General features: G+C 39.6%; 1 protein-coding gene across 1 annotated transcript in view; it reads right to left on the bottom strand.

Annotated features, from left to right (window-relative positions):
- The window catches only part of LOC122790749 (twisted gastrulation protein homolog 1-like), a 654,522-nt gene that overhangs the window by 422,462 nt on the left and 210,274 nt on the right, over positions 1–21,786 (bottom strand). Inside the window, exon 2 of the mRNA XM_044058344.1 lies at positions 3,467–3,627. Coding sequence (XP_043914279.1) covers positions 3,467–3,577 — 111 coding nt within the window. The 5' untranslated portion in view covers positions 3,578–3,627. The remainder of the gene's footprint in view (positions 1–3,466; positions 3,628–21,786) is intronic.

Raw genomic sequence — 21,786 nt, 5'->3', positions numbered from 1 at the left:
GAGGCCAGACCCAGACTTTGGAATTCGGCCGACCGAAGGGCTGCCTGATGACAGGACAACCCATTTGTAAGGACTGTAGATGCATCCTTGAAGGACATCTGCCATCGTCATCCCCTTGCACAAACGTGGTGCCACTACAGACCCAGGAAACTATCGCCCCCATTAGCTTGACAAGTCTGATCTGTAAAGCCATGGAGTGTATTATTATGGATTTCATAAACAAGGACATAGGCAATCTCCAAGCACTTCACCCCATCCAATTCGGATTCATCATGGGGCACATCTTGCCTACTGAACCTGGATGACTTCTTTGAGATGGTCACCAAGGCCCTGGATAAGGGAAAGTCAGTATATACAGCTTACCTTGACTTGGCCAAGGCCTTTGACACAATCCCCGACTCCGGCATCATTGAAAGGTTAACACAACTTGGCGTAAATCTGTACTTCTTCAGGTGGGTTACCAACTGGCTCACAGATAGGACCCACAAGGTCAAAACAGGCGCCACCCACCTCTGACAACAGACCTGTCACTAGTCGTGTTCCCCAGGGATCTGTCCTGGGACCCCTACTGTTTGGCATCTACTTCTCAGAGGTCCAGGCAAAGGGCCTGTGGCTGACCAAGTTTGCGGATGACTAAGTTGGGTGCTGTCACTGACACCCCATATGATGGTAACATACTGCAAGAGGACCTCACAGCTACAAATAACTGGTGCCAAAGTCATGGCCTTCAGTTAAATGCAAAAAATGTATTATCGTACCATTCGGCAAAAACATGGCCCTTACTGATTACCACAACAACTGCAACCCCTAAGCACACAACCTGTGGTGAAAGACCTGGGTACTCGGGTTGACAATCTCACATTCGACCATCATATGGCGGCAGTGGTCAGAAAAGTCTTTTATGTGGTTCATCTCATAAGTAAAGGAATTGCATCTAGAAAAAAGGAGGTTATTACCCCTCTGTACTCTTCCCTCATTAGGCGTATAATGCCCAATTTGGTATGCACCTCTCCAAACACCTGCACCAACTGGAAAGGCAAAGAAAAACAAGGCCTGGAATGTTAAATCTGGAATAAACAAACAGCAGCTAGTAGAGTGAATAAAAGAAATATTCCAGAACCACGCAGACAGAAATAAAACTATTTATTCACATGTAAAACTTAAAAAAACTTTCACAGTTAAAACTGCTTCTTCAGGCTTATAAAACAGATAACATTAGCAATCGGCAAACTATTAAATAAGCATATGTTGAGCTGTAGTAATTATCCAATTATTTATTTAACATTTCATTTAAAATACCAGCACCAAGTATAAAAACTTGCAACACCAAATATAAAAACTTTTAATAAAATCATAGACACAAAAATTGTTTTATCTTATGCATTTTTGAAGACACTTCATCTCTGGTTTTAAGGTAAATATCTCATTTAAACCTGGTGGCTTAAAAGACCTAAACCATAAAATCCACTTGTTCTCATGTCTCTCTGTCAGATTAGTAATGTCACCTCCTCTAATATATTTATGAATATTTTCCAAAATTAGAAACTTAAAACATAGGAGTATTATCAGTGTCACATATAGATTTATATAGTGAGTTAGTTTCTATACCTCTCTTGATTTCTGATATGTGGCTGACATATAGCTACATATTCTGTCTTTTAATCTTTGATTTGTTTTCTCTATACAAAATGAGGGACATTTTGATTTAAACTATTAAACTAAGATTTAAGAGATCGCTGACTGCTTATGTTATTTGTTTTACAAGCGTGAAGAAGCAGTTTTAACTGTGAAAGGTTTTTGGAGTTTTACTTGCGAATAAAAAGTTTTATTTCTCTCTGCGTGGTTCCGGAATATTTACTTTTATTCAATCTACCAATTGGAAAAGCCACAGAAATACCTCATAAAGATAATCCATGGCATCCAACATCTGTCCTATGAGGACAGGCTCAAATTACTATCACTCTACTCGGTATCATACAGATTGTTCAGAAGTGATCTGTGTCTCACCTACAAAGCAATATCGAACCTTGCCCTACTAGAGATGCTCCATATCTGCAAGTCTAACTCCTCATACATTACCCGCTCGATAGGCCTAAATCTAATATGTAACATCAACAAAACCTGCTAGAGAGAAAGGTTCGTCTCCCGGAGGTGGTCGCATCTCTGGAATAGACTTCCCATACATGTAAAAATGAGTATTTCACTGATCCTCTTCAAGCACAACCTTGATGAGTGGATGGGAAACCACAAACTTGTCCCAGGGATTCCACTTTTGTCCCTCATTGACAGGGGTGACAGGTGCTGACTGAGGGTTCTTTTTTGAGGATAAACTCTTGGCTAGGCTTGTAAGGGCCCCAGGGCCATTAGCTTAGTAACCTCCTATGATCCTATGAATACTTAGGCACCTCTATAGCAGCAGCTGAATGGGAAAGCACTATTGTCTTTCTAGCAAACTTAAGCTTTGTACCAACTCTAGTCTTGACACAGTATAAATTAATGAACAGATAGCACCTCACTCCATTATTCATGAACAGGGGGTCTTCACTCAGCTTGTTGGGAGGTGTGGTGACCCAGAGGGCCACTACTTACATCTGATAGGACAGTGTAGAAAAGTTAAACTGATATGGCACAGGGCAATTTCTGTGATAACATCTGATTCTGTCCTCCAACTGTCTGACATTAATGACTGAAAGTTTAGGGGTTCTGGGTATATTACCTTAGTAATGTCTTTCGGATTTTCCCAGTTAGGGGTCACCACAGCGGAACTCCGGTCCGCTAATGATTGGCAGTGGATTTTTTACGGTGCTGAGTTGCCAGCCCGATGCCAGCCTTCAAGGAAGGCACACCCATTCACGCACGAACCTACCTGCTTGTCTTTATATGTCACTCTACCACGGGGAGGACATGCAGACTCCACACAGAAGGCGCTCCAGCCGAGAATCGAACAAGAGAACCTCTTGCTGTGAGGCGACAATGCTAACCGCTGCACCACCGCGGCCATTACCCTAAGATTATTAAATGCAACAGTGGTTTATGTTATGGGTCAGACAATTTGCTGTGATAACTGCTTCTGATTTTTAGATGCTGGAAATTCATTCTTGAGGATAACACAGCATAACTTCCCAATATGTGGCAAAAATGACTGTAGCAAAAGAAAATATAACAGAATAGGATATATGGCAATTTGTAGAGTACTTACTTTGTTGATGGGATTTACATTACTGCAAGTTTTCTATGTACTCAACACTGTTTTTCGTACCGTTACTGTGATCATCAGTATGACAGCATTGTTTTTCTTGACATTGGTAACTGAATGGTAACAAATGTAATTTATCTTGTGCTCTATTTGAGGTTAATATTCATAAAACATTTTATAGTTTAATACAATTTCAGTGCAATGAGGTGGTTTAACAAATCAGATGTCTGTGCTAGGAGAAAGACTACATTTAATTCTGGTACAGCTTACCTGTAAAAGGCACTTGCTAACATCACTGGCACACAACGCCTTATTACAGCCAGCTGAAGTTGAGATCTGAGTGCAGGATACTACCAGCAACAAGCCAATTAATATATTCATCCTTGGTTCTTCTCATTCAAGAATAAACAGTCTGAAGAAAAGCAAAAGCACTATAAGAAAGAAAAAGATTAGTGTCAGCAAATCTGCTATCAAGTAAAAAGAAATGTTTACTATGAAAACTGAAATTGCTGTTCACTAATTTTTATAATGTGCAGCTTTCAGAAGTCAAAGACTGCCACGATTGAGGCCATTAGCAATGGACGGCACCATATAGTTTGTTGTCAATAAAGGTCTACAAATTAGGAGCAAATTCCTGATCAAAAGTTTTTGCCTTCTTTGTTATTTGCATTCCCAGTCTCTGCTTATCAACTGGTTGTATCTCATAACATCAGAATACCCACTGACTACCACACAATCACATTTAAACTTGCCTGGGAGTTAGCACAGAGGACAAGGGCTATCAATAAACTACTTTGTGTTATCTAGGAGTCAAATGCATCATCCTCTACCTGTTAATTGGGTGACTGAGCAAATCATTTAACACAATAAGTGTCCAGCGGCATCTGGGCTAGGCTTCCCAATGGTTTCCTGTTTTTCTGAACTACATGCCTAGAAATTTACCAATGAACTTAATCCAAAACATTTTAGTTATCCTTATCAATCATAATAATAATAACCACTTTACACAGTAATTATTGATTTCCAAATATGAATATACATAGCAGATAATTTCAATTTTATCAACTCAGAGTACAGACCGGTTCTTAACACTATAGAATTAGTCTGTCAGTCTCTTTGAGATTAAACTCCATATACTTCTGCCACATGTAAAATTTAAAGTGGATGGATCATAACTGAACTTGACACTGGAAAAGAAAAAAAAACTGAAAAGGTTTGATTTCAAACATTCATAAAAAGGGGTGAGGCAAGAATTATGCAACAGCAAACTTGACTGCGAAGAAAACCAAAAGGATAAAAAATTAAAGTTGGCATGAAATATAAACCACTATAGTCCACTACACTTCATGTGCCTTTGGAAAATATTATGGGAGTCCAGCAATGCTCTAACAACATTTTTTTTGTAATAATCTGTCTCACCTTAAATAGAATCAGATATGGCTATTTATTTATATTTGTTTACCGGGGTAGCGTACTGATCCATACTGACCAAGTATATACAAAATTAAAACGTAAAAAGAAAAGGCTGTGGCACAACGGCTCACAGTTATTGCTTCCTTTACATAAAGGAAACCACATAATTAAAAATATGGCAACTACATGCAGCTCAGAGATTACGTCGTTATTACTGTCCCTGAAGAAATTTCCAAACAATGCTTATTTTACTCATCAATTTGGAAACCTAAATAACTGAAAGCATACGTTCTGTAGGATTTAAATTAATAAAAACTACCATTGTTTTATTTGATAAGGCTAGAGAACATAAAATGTGTTTTACATTGCTGGTTTTATCACAAGTTGTAATCTCAATGTATAAATAAGCACCATAAAAAGGTAATACATAAGATTAAGCATGATTGTCTTAGAAGTCAAGACCCCCTTAGTAATAATAAAATGAGCTAATGTGATCACTCTCCCTAGGTAGATGCTACTTTGCCAGTGACCCCCGCCCCTCCATTAACAACAACAGAAATAAAAGTTAATCATTGCCTGCAAACTGGGAGCCATAAAAGAATCACCTAATGATGTAGACATTCTACAAAGGGGCCTTGTGAAAACTACTAAAACTCATGAACTATGACACACATAGCACACAGTCACTCAGTAGTCTCTCCTTTGATAACCACATCACCACAGTAGTCAGGGTCAGTCCTCTGATTTGACAACACCATCACAAAGGAAATACTTCTACATAGCACACCACTCCTCTCTTCTAAAGGTTCCTCCTCAAAAGGAGGTCACTCTTCCTCTCTAACCATCATTCACATAAAGATCCATTAATTCTCATAAGACCCCATTATAATGTATCACTGAAACACCTATCACAATTGGAAAGGCCACTCACCTCAAACAATGGCCTACCGCAGACCAATGGACAGCGGCCAGAAGCAGACTCCAAAAAAAACTCTTTAGCAACTGTTGCAGGCTTGTTCTTCTCAGCTGCGGTCTCTGCCTAACATACCAAGCTACTGCAAACAAGGAACACGCACTCGGAGAGAGTACACTTAAACCAAACCCAGAGACCCAAAGACCTAAGCTACAATAAAGCAGAACATGATAGATTCTGGAGACAGATTCCCATCAACTTCCCATACTCCAAACCAAACAACCAATTCATGTCAAGCCTCTCCTCATTGGCCCTCTTTCCTCATCACCCCGACAACTGGAAAAAAAAAGAAAAATGGCCAATGGGATCACCAGCACTGCTTGGCAGGGTGACAGGGGCAAAGGAAAATATTTTCTTGGTGGCGCCAGGGAACCTTAGGCTGCTTCTATATAGGCCCCAAGGCCGATAGCCTAGTACCTACCTATGAACCTATGAACCATGTACCTGCTAAATTTCCAGTATTATTATTTTCATCAAAAATGTGTGGGTTACTTAGTACACATTATGTCAAAGACTTTTCTTGCTATAGCTTACTTCTGTAATCAAATAAAAGTTTTGTGACTGACTACTGCAGCACAGACTGCTATTTAGTACTATTATAGGATCACTGGACTCCTGCAACAATTTCTAAGGTCTGTGGAGTGGCGTGAAGTGCAATGGCTACAATTCATGCTGCACTTCTCTTAACTTTCACCAGCAAACTTCACTGACAGATCTAAACAAGGCATTTGGATCATAAATCTCACCTTTATACACCGGGAAGATAAAAAGGCAATACACACATAACAAGTAGTAAACATCAATGCAACACAAAAACATGGGACTCCAAACAATAGGTCTATATTTGCATTTAACTTGCACCTAGAAAAAAACAACTATTATGTGGGCTACAACTAAAGTTCTTTCACATTAGCTAACGTGGCATGGATGACTTCTCAGTCAACCACTAAAGTATTACTTGGTTCTAACAGATGGCTCTACTTAAATTTACTGGAAAGCATGTGCTAACATTTCATAATGTTGCAGACCTTTAAGACTGACCGCAGTAGAATTCAACTTCATTTAAATGAACAAATTTTACAAACTGTACTAGTACAATTTTGCTCATAAGAATATTCTGACTTTATTGCATTAATTCATTAAAAGGGTAAAGGAAAGGACTCCTTCAGTGAACACTACTTAAGCTGAACGAGCATGCATACTTAAAGCCAACATTGTAGTAAAAAAGACTGTCCAGGCACAGCAATGACACTATCCATCCAGTGAGAGAACACTCAGAAAAAAGGCATGATGTTTACCCATCATTAGACCATGATGACTCAAACAACCTGAACTGCTGTCCAAAACCATACATTTCAAATGTGACAGCTTAAAATCTATGACCGGCTGTTTCTATTTTTGATCTGGGTGAACCAGCAGACATAAATGGCTTGTGCATGCTAATTTTCAGAAAGATTTTATCTTTTAAATCTGAAAAATAAAAAAAAAAAACGTGCATTGATGTCTGCTTAGTAATTTTTCATCCCAAATTATGAATCTTTCCATCTGCATTCACTTTAACAAATCTTGTGTGTGCTTATAGTCACTCTTACATGTGCAAAAACTTGCCTTGCTTAAATCCTTTTTTATTTGTCCATCCTATGCATTTTTTTAAATTTCATAATTTCATCTGCCTTATCAAAATCACCATCCTCTCATTTTAGAGCTACTTTAAACACAATTTGCTTAGCACTTTCACTACACTGTCTCATGAATATTTTGTTACGGTCTTCTCTCCAAAAGATGATGCATCCCAATGCCCTGTTAACATACCCAGTTATTTCTGTACTTTAAGTATACACCCTAGTTTAAGACTTTTCAAGTCTATTTGCCTGCATGTTTAATAGGCAAACTGTCTTGTTTCAAAACAAAGAAAAAAAGTGCAACAATAAATATAAAATAAATCACAAGTATCAAAAAACAGAACATGTATTAGGATTTATTTACAAATATTCATGCTGCTTCTGAAGACATGGACTAAACTGAACTGGAATCAAGTTAAAGTTTTGGAAAGTACCAAAACCCAAATATACTGGTGTTTTTTTTTTTGTGTGAGTGTGTGTGTGTGTGTGTTACACTTTTCATGGAATTTAACATGGGGATGTATTAGTTGAGGGAGTGTCAACAAAATATAACTGATTAACACCAACAGATACATTTTATACAAAATAATATATAAATAAACCTTCCAAGGGGCATTGAGAAATTACTTTCTAATCCTGCTCCATTATAGTTCTACACAAATCAAAACAATGAACACCAAGATATTTCCCGTCATAAATCTTAAATCTGAATGACAAATTACTTTCTGTATCTGACAACTACTCTTTTAATGTCTTGAATACTCTGAGCTGCCTCTTGCAATTTAGGGTTTGATTTCCTCAGCCACTGTTTGCCTTGGAAATATTAACCACTGCTCGTCACTTGTTATTCTTATTTACATTCATATTTTTGTATCTAATTGAACCTTACTGGTCAAGTGCTGGGATTCCAGGATGCACCTGCCATATAAGCCACAGGGGTGGTGTGCTGGCAGGCAAAGGCCTGCCCATAACAGTTTCCCCAGGATGTTGGCATTATGGAGAGATCCCTGGCCACGGGGGGGTTAGTAAGACATCAACACTGGATGTCTCGTCCTTCTCCCTAAGAAACTGAATGTGCTCACAGAACTCTATCCCCAGCCAAGAATGAATGGGCTGTAGGGCTCTTATATGTCTAGAAGTGAGTTAGGACTCCTGCCTTCAATGGGGAATGAGTTAATTGGGTTCAGATACTGAGGAGCCACTGGTGTTGGGGAAGGGGGGGTCATGTGGGTATTACAAAAGATGCTAAATGTCTGATACATAAATTGTATACAATTTATCCTTATGCAAATCAAATTTCAAGTAAATATTAAAACATCTAAACACACTGTACAGTAAAAAAAATGTCTTTCGGCTTTTCCCGGTTAGGAGTCGCCACAGCGGAACTCTGGTCTGCTTATGATTGGCAGTAGATTTTTTTTTTTTTTTACGGTGCCAAGTTGCAGGCCTGACACCCAACCTTCAAAGAAGATACACCCATTCACGCATGCACCTACCTGCATGTCTTTATATGTCACTCGACCACAGGGAGGACATGCAGAATCCACACAGAAGGCGCTCCAGCCGAAAATCGAACGGGAGAACCTCTTGCTGTGAGGTGACAACGCTAACCGCTGCACCACAACAATACAAATCATTACTAACAGTATGCTGTCCACCATGAAAGAAGATACACAATCAGTCTTGACTTTGTTAATCTTCGGAGTATGACTGAGTCCACCCTGAATTTCAGCTAAGACTGTAACCCTACCAAGTTTTCTTTTTTAAACATTCTACCAAACTAATACTCTTTTAGAATAACAAGCAATTTAGCATATGAAATAAAAAAATGATTTATATTGTAAAATAGGATAGTAATGTAAAAAACATGCAGCATTATTACAAAAAATGCTGTAGCTAGTCTGGATGAAGTGAAATCAGCTAAATGAAGAATAACTGCATCTAAAGCTTAAAAAGCAATGCATCCCTTTACTGATCTAATGAAACTGTACATTGGATTATGGAAATGGAAATAAGGCCATTGTAATAGAGAAAAATGAGATAAAGGCTAAAGTAAATTAGAAAATTATGACTGGGCCTCCAGTCATAACCAGTTTGATGTGTGCTTGAGGCATGGATGTCAAGAAATTCATCTTGAGTGAAGCTTACTATATGAATTTATTGACATCCACACTGAGAACACACCGAGTTATGAATGGAAATACTTGATCATAATTCCTTGTAGTGCACAGACTTTACCTGCTCCAACATATGGCAAAAGTTAGAGAAAGAAAGTGCAAGATCGCTGGGTGTTTTTCAGATTTGAAAGCTGTAACACACCTACCACTGACACACAGACAGAGAAGGGAAATGCAGTCAGTCTTAACAAGCTCAAACACTTTGTTCAGCTTTCCAAAAGATACGACAGAAAGGTAATATAAATATCAGTCAATGTTATCAGTGCAGAAGAGCTACATCTATTAAAAATCATGCTAAAAAATCTAATAATGCACTTGAATGCAATATCATAATGGATCAACTAAACACTTTTCAAATATGTTCGATACTGACAATCTTTGAAAAATATTTAGTTGATCCGTTACAACATTCCTTGCAGTCAGGTACATTATTAGATTTTCAGCATGGTTTAAAACAGATGAGTTTGATAAATAGATGGAGTGATTTAGCAAAGGGGGGATAAGCTGCAATGCACCCACCACCATCTCTGAAATCACAAAACAGTGAGGAAAAGAAAAAACTAGTTCAATCCTGTCTGTCAACCTTACACGAAAAGCTCTTACATGCATTCACCCGCAATTCACCCACACTAACACTCCAACATAAGCATGCACACAAGACCGAAATACACACAGATAATCATCAAAAAGAAACACAGTAAACACGCCACATCTCTCTCTCTCTCACACACGCACACACTCCTCATCACATTTAATTTAATTAAACTAAACAAAAAAAAAGAGGCAGATTCCCATTTCAGCAATTACCAACTCTGACCAAGAGTCCTCAAACCATGAAACAATACACACGAGTGTGTGTGTGAGTTTATTATCATGGTAAATTAACCCTAGCATGTCATGGGCTATGAGACTAGTTGCCTCAAATATGAATCTTCATTACTAAAGAGCTATTCAATAATATAACTTTTTAGACTTCGAGTCATTTTATTTGTGGGATTAGACTGTTCAACTGTCTTCCATATCTGGATAACTGAACTATTTACACTGGACTATGTGGTCTTACAGCTCCAAGTGCAGATACTCTCAGGAATCTGGACTCCTAACCCTCACATAGTACACACACACACACACACACACACACACACACACACACACACACACGTACGTACACACATTTTTTTCCAAAAAGGCTGATTTTGAAAATACTTGCTGCTTATCTTCCTGGAACTTTGATTTCAGCATATATATCTTATACAAATGCTGCCATTTCTTCTACAGTTTATGGGCTGCCAACTTTGGAAGAGGCAAAAACCTGACAAAAGCCCCACCCATTTCAGAAAGTAAATGCAGATGGCTTCCCTTTCAAAGTTAATAATCATGCTAGAAACAGTTTGAAGAAACAGCAAATAATATGCTAAATGCAAAATGTTAGCAAATATATAAACATCCTGCACATGTTAAAAGATATTTATAATACTGTCTTGGCAACTGGTATGTTTGTTGAAAGTGGTACGATGGACAAGCATGGGAGTCTAAAAATCATACTGAAGAAATGAGAACAGGAAGGAGGATGTATATTTACTGGCAGTTGGCACAGACAATGTGGTGAGCTACAGTTCCTGTGGTACAGGGTTTGATTCCCCCAGCCCTTGTTTGTCTAATGTGTGACCTTGAGCAAGTCACTTAACCAGACATTACTCCCAAGGGACTGTTTGTGCAGTGGTTAACAAATAGGATTTTTATTTATGTTTCCTGCAGTGTGTACTTGACAGCTTTCTCAAGCCCATTATGTTATTCACACCTACAATTTATACTTGTACGCAAGGCAAAAAAAACATAAATTTATCACTGAGAATATAAAGTTTAGCTGTAGAACAGATCTTTTTTTTTCACATTTATAAAAGAATGCTCAGACATTTTGTGTACTACTTCTGAGATGGCTCATGAAGAGGATTCTTTTGATTAATCTAACTGTTCCTGCTAATGGTCATATTTCACATCATCCAGGATGCCAACTGAAACAAACAAAAAACTATTCTGACAAAATACTTAAAATGGAAAACAAGTAGTATTGCAAGACAAAAACCTCAATTCAGCCTCATGAGCTGGTTTAAATGGGGGGTTTACAGCCAATCAAGCAGAAATGTCTGACAAATGTACCTTGAAGAAAGGCCACTGGACAGTAACTTACACAAATAACCAGGAATCAGAGGCAGCTGGGCCTGAAGAGGATCACGGTTCTTTGACTGGCACCAACTAGAAAATCTTTTCCACTTATCCATATATGATTTCCTAATAACAGTTTTTTTTCCATCTCCTTTAGTACTGCTGCATACCCTCAAAAACTAGGTATCAAATTTCTATAATCCAGATAGTGAACTGAAGAGGTTCTAGACTGAGGTGCATCAAAATCTGTCTTGTGTGAGCAATTGCAGTCTGTAGGGAAGCTTGTAGTAATTTCTCTTAGCCAAATTAAAAAAAAAAAATCGACAAACTGTTGCCTTGGTCAGAAGGGAGTCAACACTAGAATTTTTTGGGGGGTCCTTCTGGATCTTAAGAAGAACCCTGGATATCAGTGGAAAGGGTAGAAAAGCATCTGTCTTCCAAGCCTTTTTGTAAGAAATCTTAAAACAATAGGAAGGTCTGACCTAGTTCTTCTGAGCACATCAATGAAGTTTTGATCTGAGGGAATGTATGAAGCCTGAAGAGTCAAACTGAGCTGAGTTGCAAGTCTACAAAGAAGGTAAGACCTAGCACTCCACTTTTTTTTTAATATACCATATCAATGTGGTGTTGTCTGTGTGCACCTGCAGAGGTCCTGGGGACCAGAGATGATTCAAGGCCTTCAATGCATTAACAACTGGTAACATTTCTCTTACATGTATGTGTTTTTGTCTAGTCACAGCCTCCTACAGAGTTTTTACCCCTTTTGAAACCTCTCCCAACACAAAGTCTGAAGAATGTGTGGTAACTGAATGGCGGGAGCGGAAAGGAAGAATGGAAGACCTGGATTGTAAGCTATCCAGTCTACCCACCATCCGATCCACCTCTTTACAAATCCCACGACTGGGATCTGAAGGGACAAGCTGTGAAGATACAGAGTCCGGATCGGACTGATATGAGGTACCATTGTATTTTCTCCATATGTAGTCTGGCATGAGGAAGCACAAGAAATCATGAAGCCATGTAACCTGTCATCCTGGGAAACTCCCTTGTAAATGCCTGATTTTGACTGGAGAAACTCAGGAAAAGCTATTGAAAAATGTTTACTCTGTCAATAGAAAGAAACTTCTCTTCACAGAACAGAGTCCAACAGACGTCAGAGGAAAATCATTCTGTGCGGAGTGATGAGAAAAGACTTCTGAAAGTTGATTTCAAATACCAGATTGAGTAGAAGTTCTTGAATGGTTGTTAAAGATTCTTGACAGCTGGAGAAAGAGTCTGCAACTACAAGACAATCATCTATATGCGGAAAAATGTGAATGCTTTGAAGTCTTCAGTAAGCAATGACTGGAGCTAGGCATTTTATGAATACTGTTGGTTCAGTGAAGAGTCCAAAATGTAAACAGAGAACTAGTAATGTAAGTGAGATACAACGAATCTTAAGAAAATGCCTGAAACACCTGGCAATTGTAATGTAACAATAGATGTCTCTTAAATCCAGCTTTACCATGAAAGTTCGAGGGAGGATCAGAGGTACACAAGACTGAATGGATATCATTTCAAACTTCAGAATCTTGGCAAAAAGGTTTAGAAAAGAAATATTCAGCACAGACCTGCAGGATACTTCTCTTTTCGGAGCTAGAAAAATTCTTGAATAAAAACCTTTGCCTGAGAGATTGGAAGGCACAGGTTCTATGACTCCCAGACACAGCACGTGGCATAAAATGCGAGGAAATAGAGATCTGGCTCCCTGGACAAGAAGGAACTTGGCATGGAGGGAGAAATGTTCCATTGCCAAGTATACGGTCACTGGATTACCTTCAGAACTCAGATATCTGAAACATTCTGATGCAACAATGGGAAGATGAAATCTCAAAGATACGGAAATGCTGCTGGGGGGAGGAGGAGGAGGATCTGAACAGGCAAACAGTCATGCACACTGGGAGGACTGGAACAGGCAAACAAGCAATGCAGACTGGGAGGACTGTCCTTGATTTTTATGGGCTTTTCTTTTCTGAACCACCTTTCCATTGCTTTTTAAAACCCCGATTGATGGCTCATTGTTGCGTAAACTGCCTATTAGAAAGTGAGAAGGAGAAATTACTATTTGTTCTTAAGCAGATCAGCTGCCAAAGGGACAGACAGACTCTCTTTATATATTGGAGAATTTAAAACCATCAGACAGAATGAAGCCAAGCAAGTCTCCTCAAAACTGATCTAGAAGCAGCAGCAGCAGCTCTGGAGGAAGAATCAGCTGCATCATAAGAAGACTTTATGTGCTTAGTAACCTGTCAAATAGTTGTCAAAGAAGCCTTTAATAAATTCTTTATCACAGAAGGAAGGATCACCATTAACTTCTGCATGGCTTCTAAGGACAGCAATTTATTTCCCAAACTGCTTTTCCAGCCTTGCCACGGGGAAATGAAATTAGCAGTTATAACCAGTAAAGTAGATCTGGACAGAGAAATAACTGATGGGTCTGCCTGAGGATTAGAAAACTGGTACTTGTGTGACTGGTGTACCTTGAGCCTGGATGAATTGGTTACATATAAGGTGCAGAACAAGTTGTTCTGAGGTAAGTAAACCACTAACAGCTTCACCACAAGTGTGGTAGCCCGCTCCAGCTATCAAACTTTTACAGAACTAGTACGATTTCAAAAGGAAAACTTTTCCTCACAAAAATGTGTTCACATAAGCATTTACACAACTCCCTTAGAAATGCAACATTCAGTTTCCTAGCAAAATGCCATTATTTTTGCAGAAAAACAAAAAATTTTCCTCAAAATTCAGTGGATGGCTTTTCAGAATGGCTACTTATCCAAAAATACCCAGCCAAGCAAAACCGGAATCAATAAAGGAAAGCACCCCATGATATAAATCCAATGAAGGCCAAACAGATAAAAGTGCCAACAGGAATGGCAAAATAACAGATTTTAATAAATGTAAGTCAGATTTAGTGCTTTCGTTCAACTAGGAACTTCATGAGAATGTCAAACATATCAACACTAAACACTTAAATACGCACAAAAGAAATTCCTTTGGTCATACAATAAAATTTCTCATTAGTCATAGGAAAACCTCATTGGTCACATAATTAAAAAGAATTAACCAGTCATTAAAAATATACATACCTGTTAAAAAACATGTATAACAATCCAAATACAAATTGTTGTATATCCTGCTTTAAGTTCAAAGTGAAAACAAAGTATGCAACATGATGACGTAACTAACCATTTAATGTATAGCTTTGAGTACTTTAAAACCCTCAATTTTAGAGCAGGAACAAGAGAATAATGGTCATTTAAACCGGGAGGTGTACAAGCTTCCAGGCGTAATTGCCAAATAAGCTCCTGGTACTCCAGTCCCCCCCCCCCCCCATGGGGTTTGACTTGTTCCAAGACCCAACATTTAAAATTTGCTTGAGTACAATTAAGAGAATGCCTTAAGAAAGAATTGGTTTCCTTCTTTTTTTTAAATTTCATACAACTGTTTGTAAACCCTTTGTTTTAATCTTCTCTCTCTCTTCCCAACATAATAAGTAAAACAATATGAGCAATACGCCAAATAGACTACCCCTTTGGAATAACGATTATAATAACCAGTTGATGGTGGTGGATTCCTTAGTCCTGGTACATGTAATTCTGTGGTGTTTGAAATAAAAAGACATTCTGGATACATTCCACACTTAAAAGTGCCCTTTTTACATGGGTCATTGAGAGAAGTACCAAAAAGTAAATGACCATTTTTAAAAATTTTTTCAAATTTGGACCCCTTTTAAAACTAAAAATCAGAGGTCTCGAAAAAACTTTTAAACTATTTGGCATGTTAAAAAAGAGTTCCCAATACTTACTAATAATCTCTTGCACCATCTTTGTGTCCTTGTAATAATTTAAGACAAAAAAGAATTCCTTGTTAGTGCATACCCCAACACCATCCAAATATTTCTGTACTTTACTAGGGGAGGTACAATGGATACTTATCTTCCCAGCTCTTAAAGACTGGTAGCCGACAGTTTCACACAGCCCGACAAAAAGAGTGCTCTCTTCAGCAGCAAAGTTGCTCAGAAGTTTCTGCACTTCAACTGTACATTTTCAGAGCTCTGCTCGTGATCCTGATAGTTGGAGCACTTAGAAAGCATTTATTTATTTATTTACATTTGATAACCGGGTAGTGTCCGACTGGACAAGAAGCCAGTTTTCAGCAGAGACCCGGGGAGAAAAGCTCCAAGGAAGATTGCATAATTATACATTTGTACAAATGACATTTACAATAGACATTGAAATGCAAGGTGTGTTTGCTTTGCGAAGCTGGATGGGTGCAGTAGAGGTATGACCCATAAAGCTAAGACTACTGCAACAATGATCTATGTTTGAACATTAGTAGTACTCAAGCCAAAAGACTGCAAGAATGTTGAGAGGCTGCCATAATACCACTTTCTTACTTGAAAGTATCAGCAATATACTAAACAAGACATGCTGTGGTTTACAAACATTACATTAAAACACTATTTTGAATTCTTACATTGCCCACATATACAACAGTCAAGCTAGAACATTCTCCCACAAATTGCTTATCAACTACAAAAACAGCTAACCCTTAGCAAGACTCTTCACAAATATACCAGTCACCCATTTAGTACTCCCACAAATACATAATTTGCCATGGCAGTCATCTCAGATGTCCTCTTCTAAATAAAATACATTTTCAATCTGAACCCCTCCTAACAGTGGGCCACAATGTATCATAAACATTATATCCCTCTCCTGCCAAACATGTAGCTATAAAGTAATTGACTGTTTATGAGAATTTGCTTCCTTTTAAGTTTAGTCAAAAAATGCAGGAGAGAATTAGCCAATACATTAACAGTCAAACTTGACATGCATTTCTGAGATTGTAAAGGAATGCATCACTGCACATCTTTTAACACACAACCTCTTAACTAATAAAGCATGCTGACTAGGTACAGTTGTAATACATTTTCACAGTAATTGCCACAAGTCACTCATCCTGTATTCATTCCTCAGAACAAACTACAGGGAACCCAGTAAGTAGCCAAACTTGCAAAGCAATATGAATAAATAATACTTTGTTGGCATTCACATAGACTCTTAAAGATCCAACTTAGAGAAAAAGAAAACCATGCCCATAACAGCAGTTCAAGCTGATATACACAATCACATGTGCACATCAATTAAAATCAATTAAAAAAAAAAACAATTCTTATTTGGTAACTAAAATGGTGGATCTGAGCTAAGTCAGTCAGTATACAATACTTCATACTTCCATTAACTCCACCAGCTTTATCCCACTCGGAGTCCTTTTCATCACAATATCACATTGTAAACTGGCCATTCACAATACGCTTTCAGCAATCATGGCTATAACTGGCACATACAAGAGATCCAGTCATCAATATCCCACTCCAGGACAACAGGGAACGTACCACTCTCACAATATTACTGTAGTCTACCAAATCAATTTTAGACCAAGGAGAATCAAGACTCAAACCTACAAGGTGTAACAGCCATGGAGGAGAAAAAATTTTTTTGTAAAACTATGATTTGCTACAAAAAAGTAGAAATATCACTGCTGTATATTTCTCCACAAAAATGGCTATTTTACATGTAAGTCAAATAAAGAAAGTACAGTTTTGTACCTACCATAAATGTAGATGTTCGAGTGTACACCCTGCTGCAGTCATCACACTTGGGTTATCCTGTCATCAGACCATCTGATGAAGTCGAGAATTTGACGAAAACGCATACTGTCTGTTATCAGAGGATTAAGGCGTTTTGACGAAAACGCATACTGTCTGTTATCAGAGGATTAAGGCGTTTATACGTTTTTATGGCTGGCTTTAGCCTTGTTCACTTGTTTTTGGAATAAAGAGCTTTGGCTGACCTCCTAGTGGCGAAAGTTTCGTTTCGTTACTGCCTTTTGACTTAGTTCTAGTTTGATATAGCCTTCCCTTGAGAAGCTGTAGCATAGGATACAAAGAGCTGGTCAGATTTTCTGAAAGCCTTAGTTTTGTCCAAGTAGTAACGAAGTTGCCTGTGAATGTCCAAGGAATGTAGAGTCTCTCACCTTTGTTCTGCGGATTTGGGAAGAAGGTGGGTAAGTGGATGGTTTGATTTAAAGCCACACTGGAAACCACCTTAGGCATAAAGGAAGGATTAGTTCGTAGGGAAACTCTGTCTTGATGAAAAATGAGGAAAGGTTCCACTGCCATTAGTGCCTGTAGCTCTGAGACTCTTCTAGCTGAAGTTATTGCTAGCAGCAGGGCAGTCTTCCATGATAGGAACTGAAGATCTGCAGAGAAAGCTGGTTCAAATGGAGGTAGCGTTAGTTTTTCCAGAACAAAATTGAGGTCCCATGTTGGTGTAGGTGCTCTCCTGAGTGGTCTAATGTTTTTTGCCCCTCTGAGGAACTGCCTTAGAAGTGGATGCGAAAATAAGGGTGGATCCGTGTTGTAGTGGGCTGAAATAGCTGAAGCATGGATTTTAATGGAGGAGAAGGAAAGTCCTTTGTGCAACATCTTAGTTAAATACTGTAAAATGTGAGGCATGTGAGGCTGAATTGTGTCTTGGCCTTTAGATTGGTTCCAGGCACAAAACCTTTTCCATTTGTCCGAATAAGCCTTCCTGGTGCTTGGCCTCCTAGCTTCCAGAATAACACCCATAACTGCTTGGGAAAGAGGAGCTGGCTGGATGCTTAGTTGATTTGCCATGCTGCCAGATTTAAGGTTTAGAGCTGGCTGCGAAGAATCTGATTGTTTTGTTGTGTGAGTAAATGGGAAATTTGTGGTAATATCCATGGTGGGCCGTGGGCCATATTCCTCAATAGCGGGTACCAGTGCTGGTGTGGCCAGTCTGGGGCTATGAGAATCAGTCGTGATCTCTCCTTTTTGACTTTCAGAAGTACCTTTGTGAGGAGAGGCAATGGAGGGAAGGCATATACTGTCAGGTTTTTCCAACTGAAAGAGAGTGCATCCACTTTCCATGCTTGATGGTCAAGTGCCCTTGTACAAAATTTTGTTAGTTGATAGTTTTGAGAGCTGGCAAACAGGTCTATGTCTGGAAGGCCCCATTTTTGAGTTATCATTGTAAATACTTGTGGATCTAGTTCCCACTCGTGGGGATCCAAGATGTTTCTGCTGTGGTCGTCTGCCAATGTATTCTTCTGTCCTGGCAGGAATTGAGCTTGTAACTGAACTTGGTAAGCTAGAGCTGTGTTCCATAAGGTCATTGCTTGCCTGCACAGAGGGTAGGAGTGAGTACCCCCTTGTTTGTTTATGTACCACATTACTGTGGTGTTGTCCATCTTTATTGTCAGTTGTCCTGGATGTAATAGATCCTTGAAGGCTGTCAGAGCTTTCTGTACAGCTAGCATCTCTTTTTGATTGATGTGCAGATTCCTTTGATCTGCAGTCCATAAGCCTTGAACGCACTGTCCTGCCATGTGAGCCCCCCAGGCGTAATCTGATGCATCTGTTGTGATAGTTTGCCTGGCTGGGGGCAAGGTTAAAGGCAGACCCTTATTGAGGTGACATGCCTGTGACCACCATAGAAACTCCTGTTGTAGGCAGGGAATGAGAGATATCAGTGTGTCCAAGCTGTGGCTGTGTTGAGACCATACGTTTTTTAGGTACCACTGTAATTTCCTCATATGCAGCTTTGCAAATGGTATTAGAAGTATGCAAGATGCCATGAAGCCCAAGGCCTGCAGAATTTTTCTTGCAGTTAATTGGGCCTTTGTTGACATTGTTTTAAAATATTGAGTCAGTTGTAGTTGTTTGTCTGGCGTCAGATAAGCCTTCTGGGCCGTTGTATTCAAGTTGGCACCGAGGAATGTCATATTTTGTGAGGGTACTAGTTTTGACTTCTTTTCGTTTACTATGTACCCCAGGCAATTCAGTAGATGTTTCACAAAAGCCAGATGATGTAATAGAATGTCCTTGCTTTCTGCTTGGATGAGACAGTCGTCCAGGTATGGGTATATTTTAATTCTTCTTTGTCTGCAGTATGCAATTACTGGTGCCAGGCATTTTGTGAAGACCCTGGGCGCAGTAGATAAGCCAAAGGGCAGTGCAGAGAATTGGTAATGGGTTGAACCTGCAATGAAATGGAGGGATCTTCTGCAACTTTGTCTGATAGGGACATGCAAGTATGCCTCCTTGAGGTTCAACTTTACTAGCCATGCTTCCTTGCCCAACATGGGAAGAAGCTGCTGTAGTGTTAGCATCTTGAATTTGGGTACTTGCAAGTGTTTAGAATTGAAAGGTCCAGAATTGGTCTCCAGGCATTGTCCTTTCTGGGCACTAGAAAGAGTCTTGAGTAAAATCCTTGACCTTGCTCTTGAGTAGGTACCAGCTGAATGGCTCTCATGTCCATGAGAGCTGTAATTTGTTTTTGTGCCTCTGCCCATTGATTTTGTGGCAGGTTTGGCATTCCTCTTTTCATTGGCAAGGTGTGAAAATGGAATTATGTCTAGGACCCATTTGTCCTTTGTGACAATGTGCCAGTTGTCTGAAAAAAGTGCGAGTTTTCCTCCCAAGGGGGCTGCCAAGAGAGTGTTGCTTGGCCAGATGAGGTGCAAGTCACTGAGTTTGCCTTCTGGTAGATTGGGACCGGTCTTCTCCTCCCTTCTGTGTTGTAGTGCCCCATTGGCGAGGTTTGTACTAGGCTTGTGGTTGTCCTCTGCCCCTTGGGCGTCTGTATTTACCCCTCTGCGGTCTGTCTGTAGCTGGAAAGGACCAATTTTTTGTTGGCCAGTTTCTGCTGAAGCGAGGGGGCTGTACCTGTAGGAAATCTTTGACTGTCTGCATAGATTTTGCCTTATCCTCCATTTTCTTTAAGACGACTTCTGCTTTAACTCCAAAAAGAACATCCTGCTGTAAGGGAGCATCTAGAAGTTTTGCTTTAACATGATCAGGTAGAGTCTGTTCCTTTAACCAAGCATGCCTACGTATAACAGACCCAGTGACAGCTGCTCTGCAGGAGGCCTCCAAAGAATCAAACCCACATTGTAAGGTATGTTTGCCCACCTGTTCAGTGGCATGCAACAGATCCTGCATTTCTTTCAATTCAGATTGTTGAGGGAGAGTGGTCATTTTTTGCTTTAACTGAGAGATTAGAAATTGATGATACTTAAGCATGTGAAATTGGCAATTTAGTGCCCTCATAGCTAGAGTGGCTGAGGTGTAAACCTTTTTCCACCACCTGTCTAGTGCTCTGGAATCCCTCTCAGAAGGTACAGGATTTTTAGCCATAGAAGCCTTAGCCCCCTTGGGACCCTGGGAGATTGTCTCTGGGTCAGCAACAGGGCTCTTGTAAAGAAATTTGTGGGAATAAGGCACTCTATAATATTTGTCAGGCTTAGCCGGAGCAGGAGGTAGAGAATCAGGGTTAAAACTGGATTCTAAGTAAACATCATCCACAATGTCTAAAACTGGTGGAATGGCAAGTGGTCTGTGTTGGGGGAGTAAAAAAAACTCTCTGAGCCTTTTCTTCGAGTCAGAGTAGTCCTGACCTTCCCAGTGAAAATGTTCCCTCATAGTGTGTAACGTTTCTCCAAAGGAGTAGTCTTCAGGAGGAGAAGCTGATGGAATGGAATCCTCAGCATCAGAATCTTCATAAGGGGAGAAGGAGAAATCTTGGTCCTCAGAGGAGTCTGAAGAAATGGACACTTGTTCAGAGGATGCACAATTTTCCTCTTGTCTAGGCCTTTTGTCAGGAGGGGGCTGGGAACCCCTGATTAAAGTGATCAAATCTTCAGCCATTTTGAGCATCTGTTTCTTAGGCATGGGGCCTTGAACAGAGGACTGAAGTGCACTCTTTTTACATTTAATAGGAGTCTTCGTCTTAGAATACGATTTAATGGTGACCGTCGTCGGTCTGAAAACGCCTTCAGAAACGATGGCATTTCTGCAGCACCGGCATCTTTTTCAGCAATGTCGTCGGTAGGGCCTGAACTAAATGGCTGCATAGGCCTGGTACATTCCGTCAAAAATTCTGAAGTGGTCTCGGGTTCCAGATCTGCAGTAGTCAGGGGCTGCGTTGGAGCCTCACTGAGGATCGGAGAACCGGAGACCGGACCAGCCGAGGCCTCGGAATCTGGCTTTGGCTTGGGCTGTCTGTCCTTATCCTTGCGTTTTTTTGTGCACGCCGGTAGTCGGTTGCTCCGACGGCATGGTGTAGTTACATTTCCTACCGAAGTAGTGTCATGCGAAATCAAAGCGTCTTT

The sequence above is a fragment of the Protopterus annectens genome, chromosome 16.part0 (genome assembly GCF_019279795.1).
Source record: "Protopterus annectens isolate FY-2018-M chromosome 16.part0, PAN1.0, whole genome shotgun sequence".
NCBI classification, from domain to species: domain Eukaryota; kingdom Metazoa; phylum Chordata; order Ceratodontiformes; family Protopteridae; genus Protopterus; species Protopterus annectens.
The sequence above is the reverse complement of the archived record's forward strand: the minus strand, read 5'-3'. Positions and strand labels throughout refer to the sequence as shown.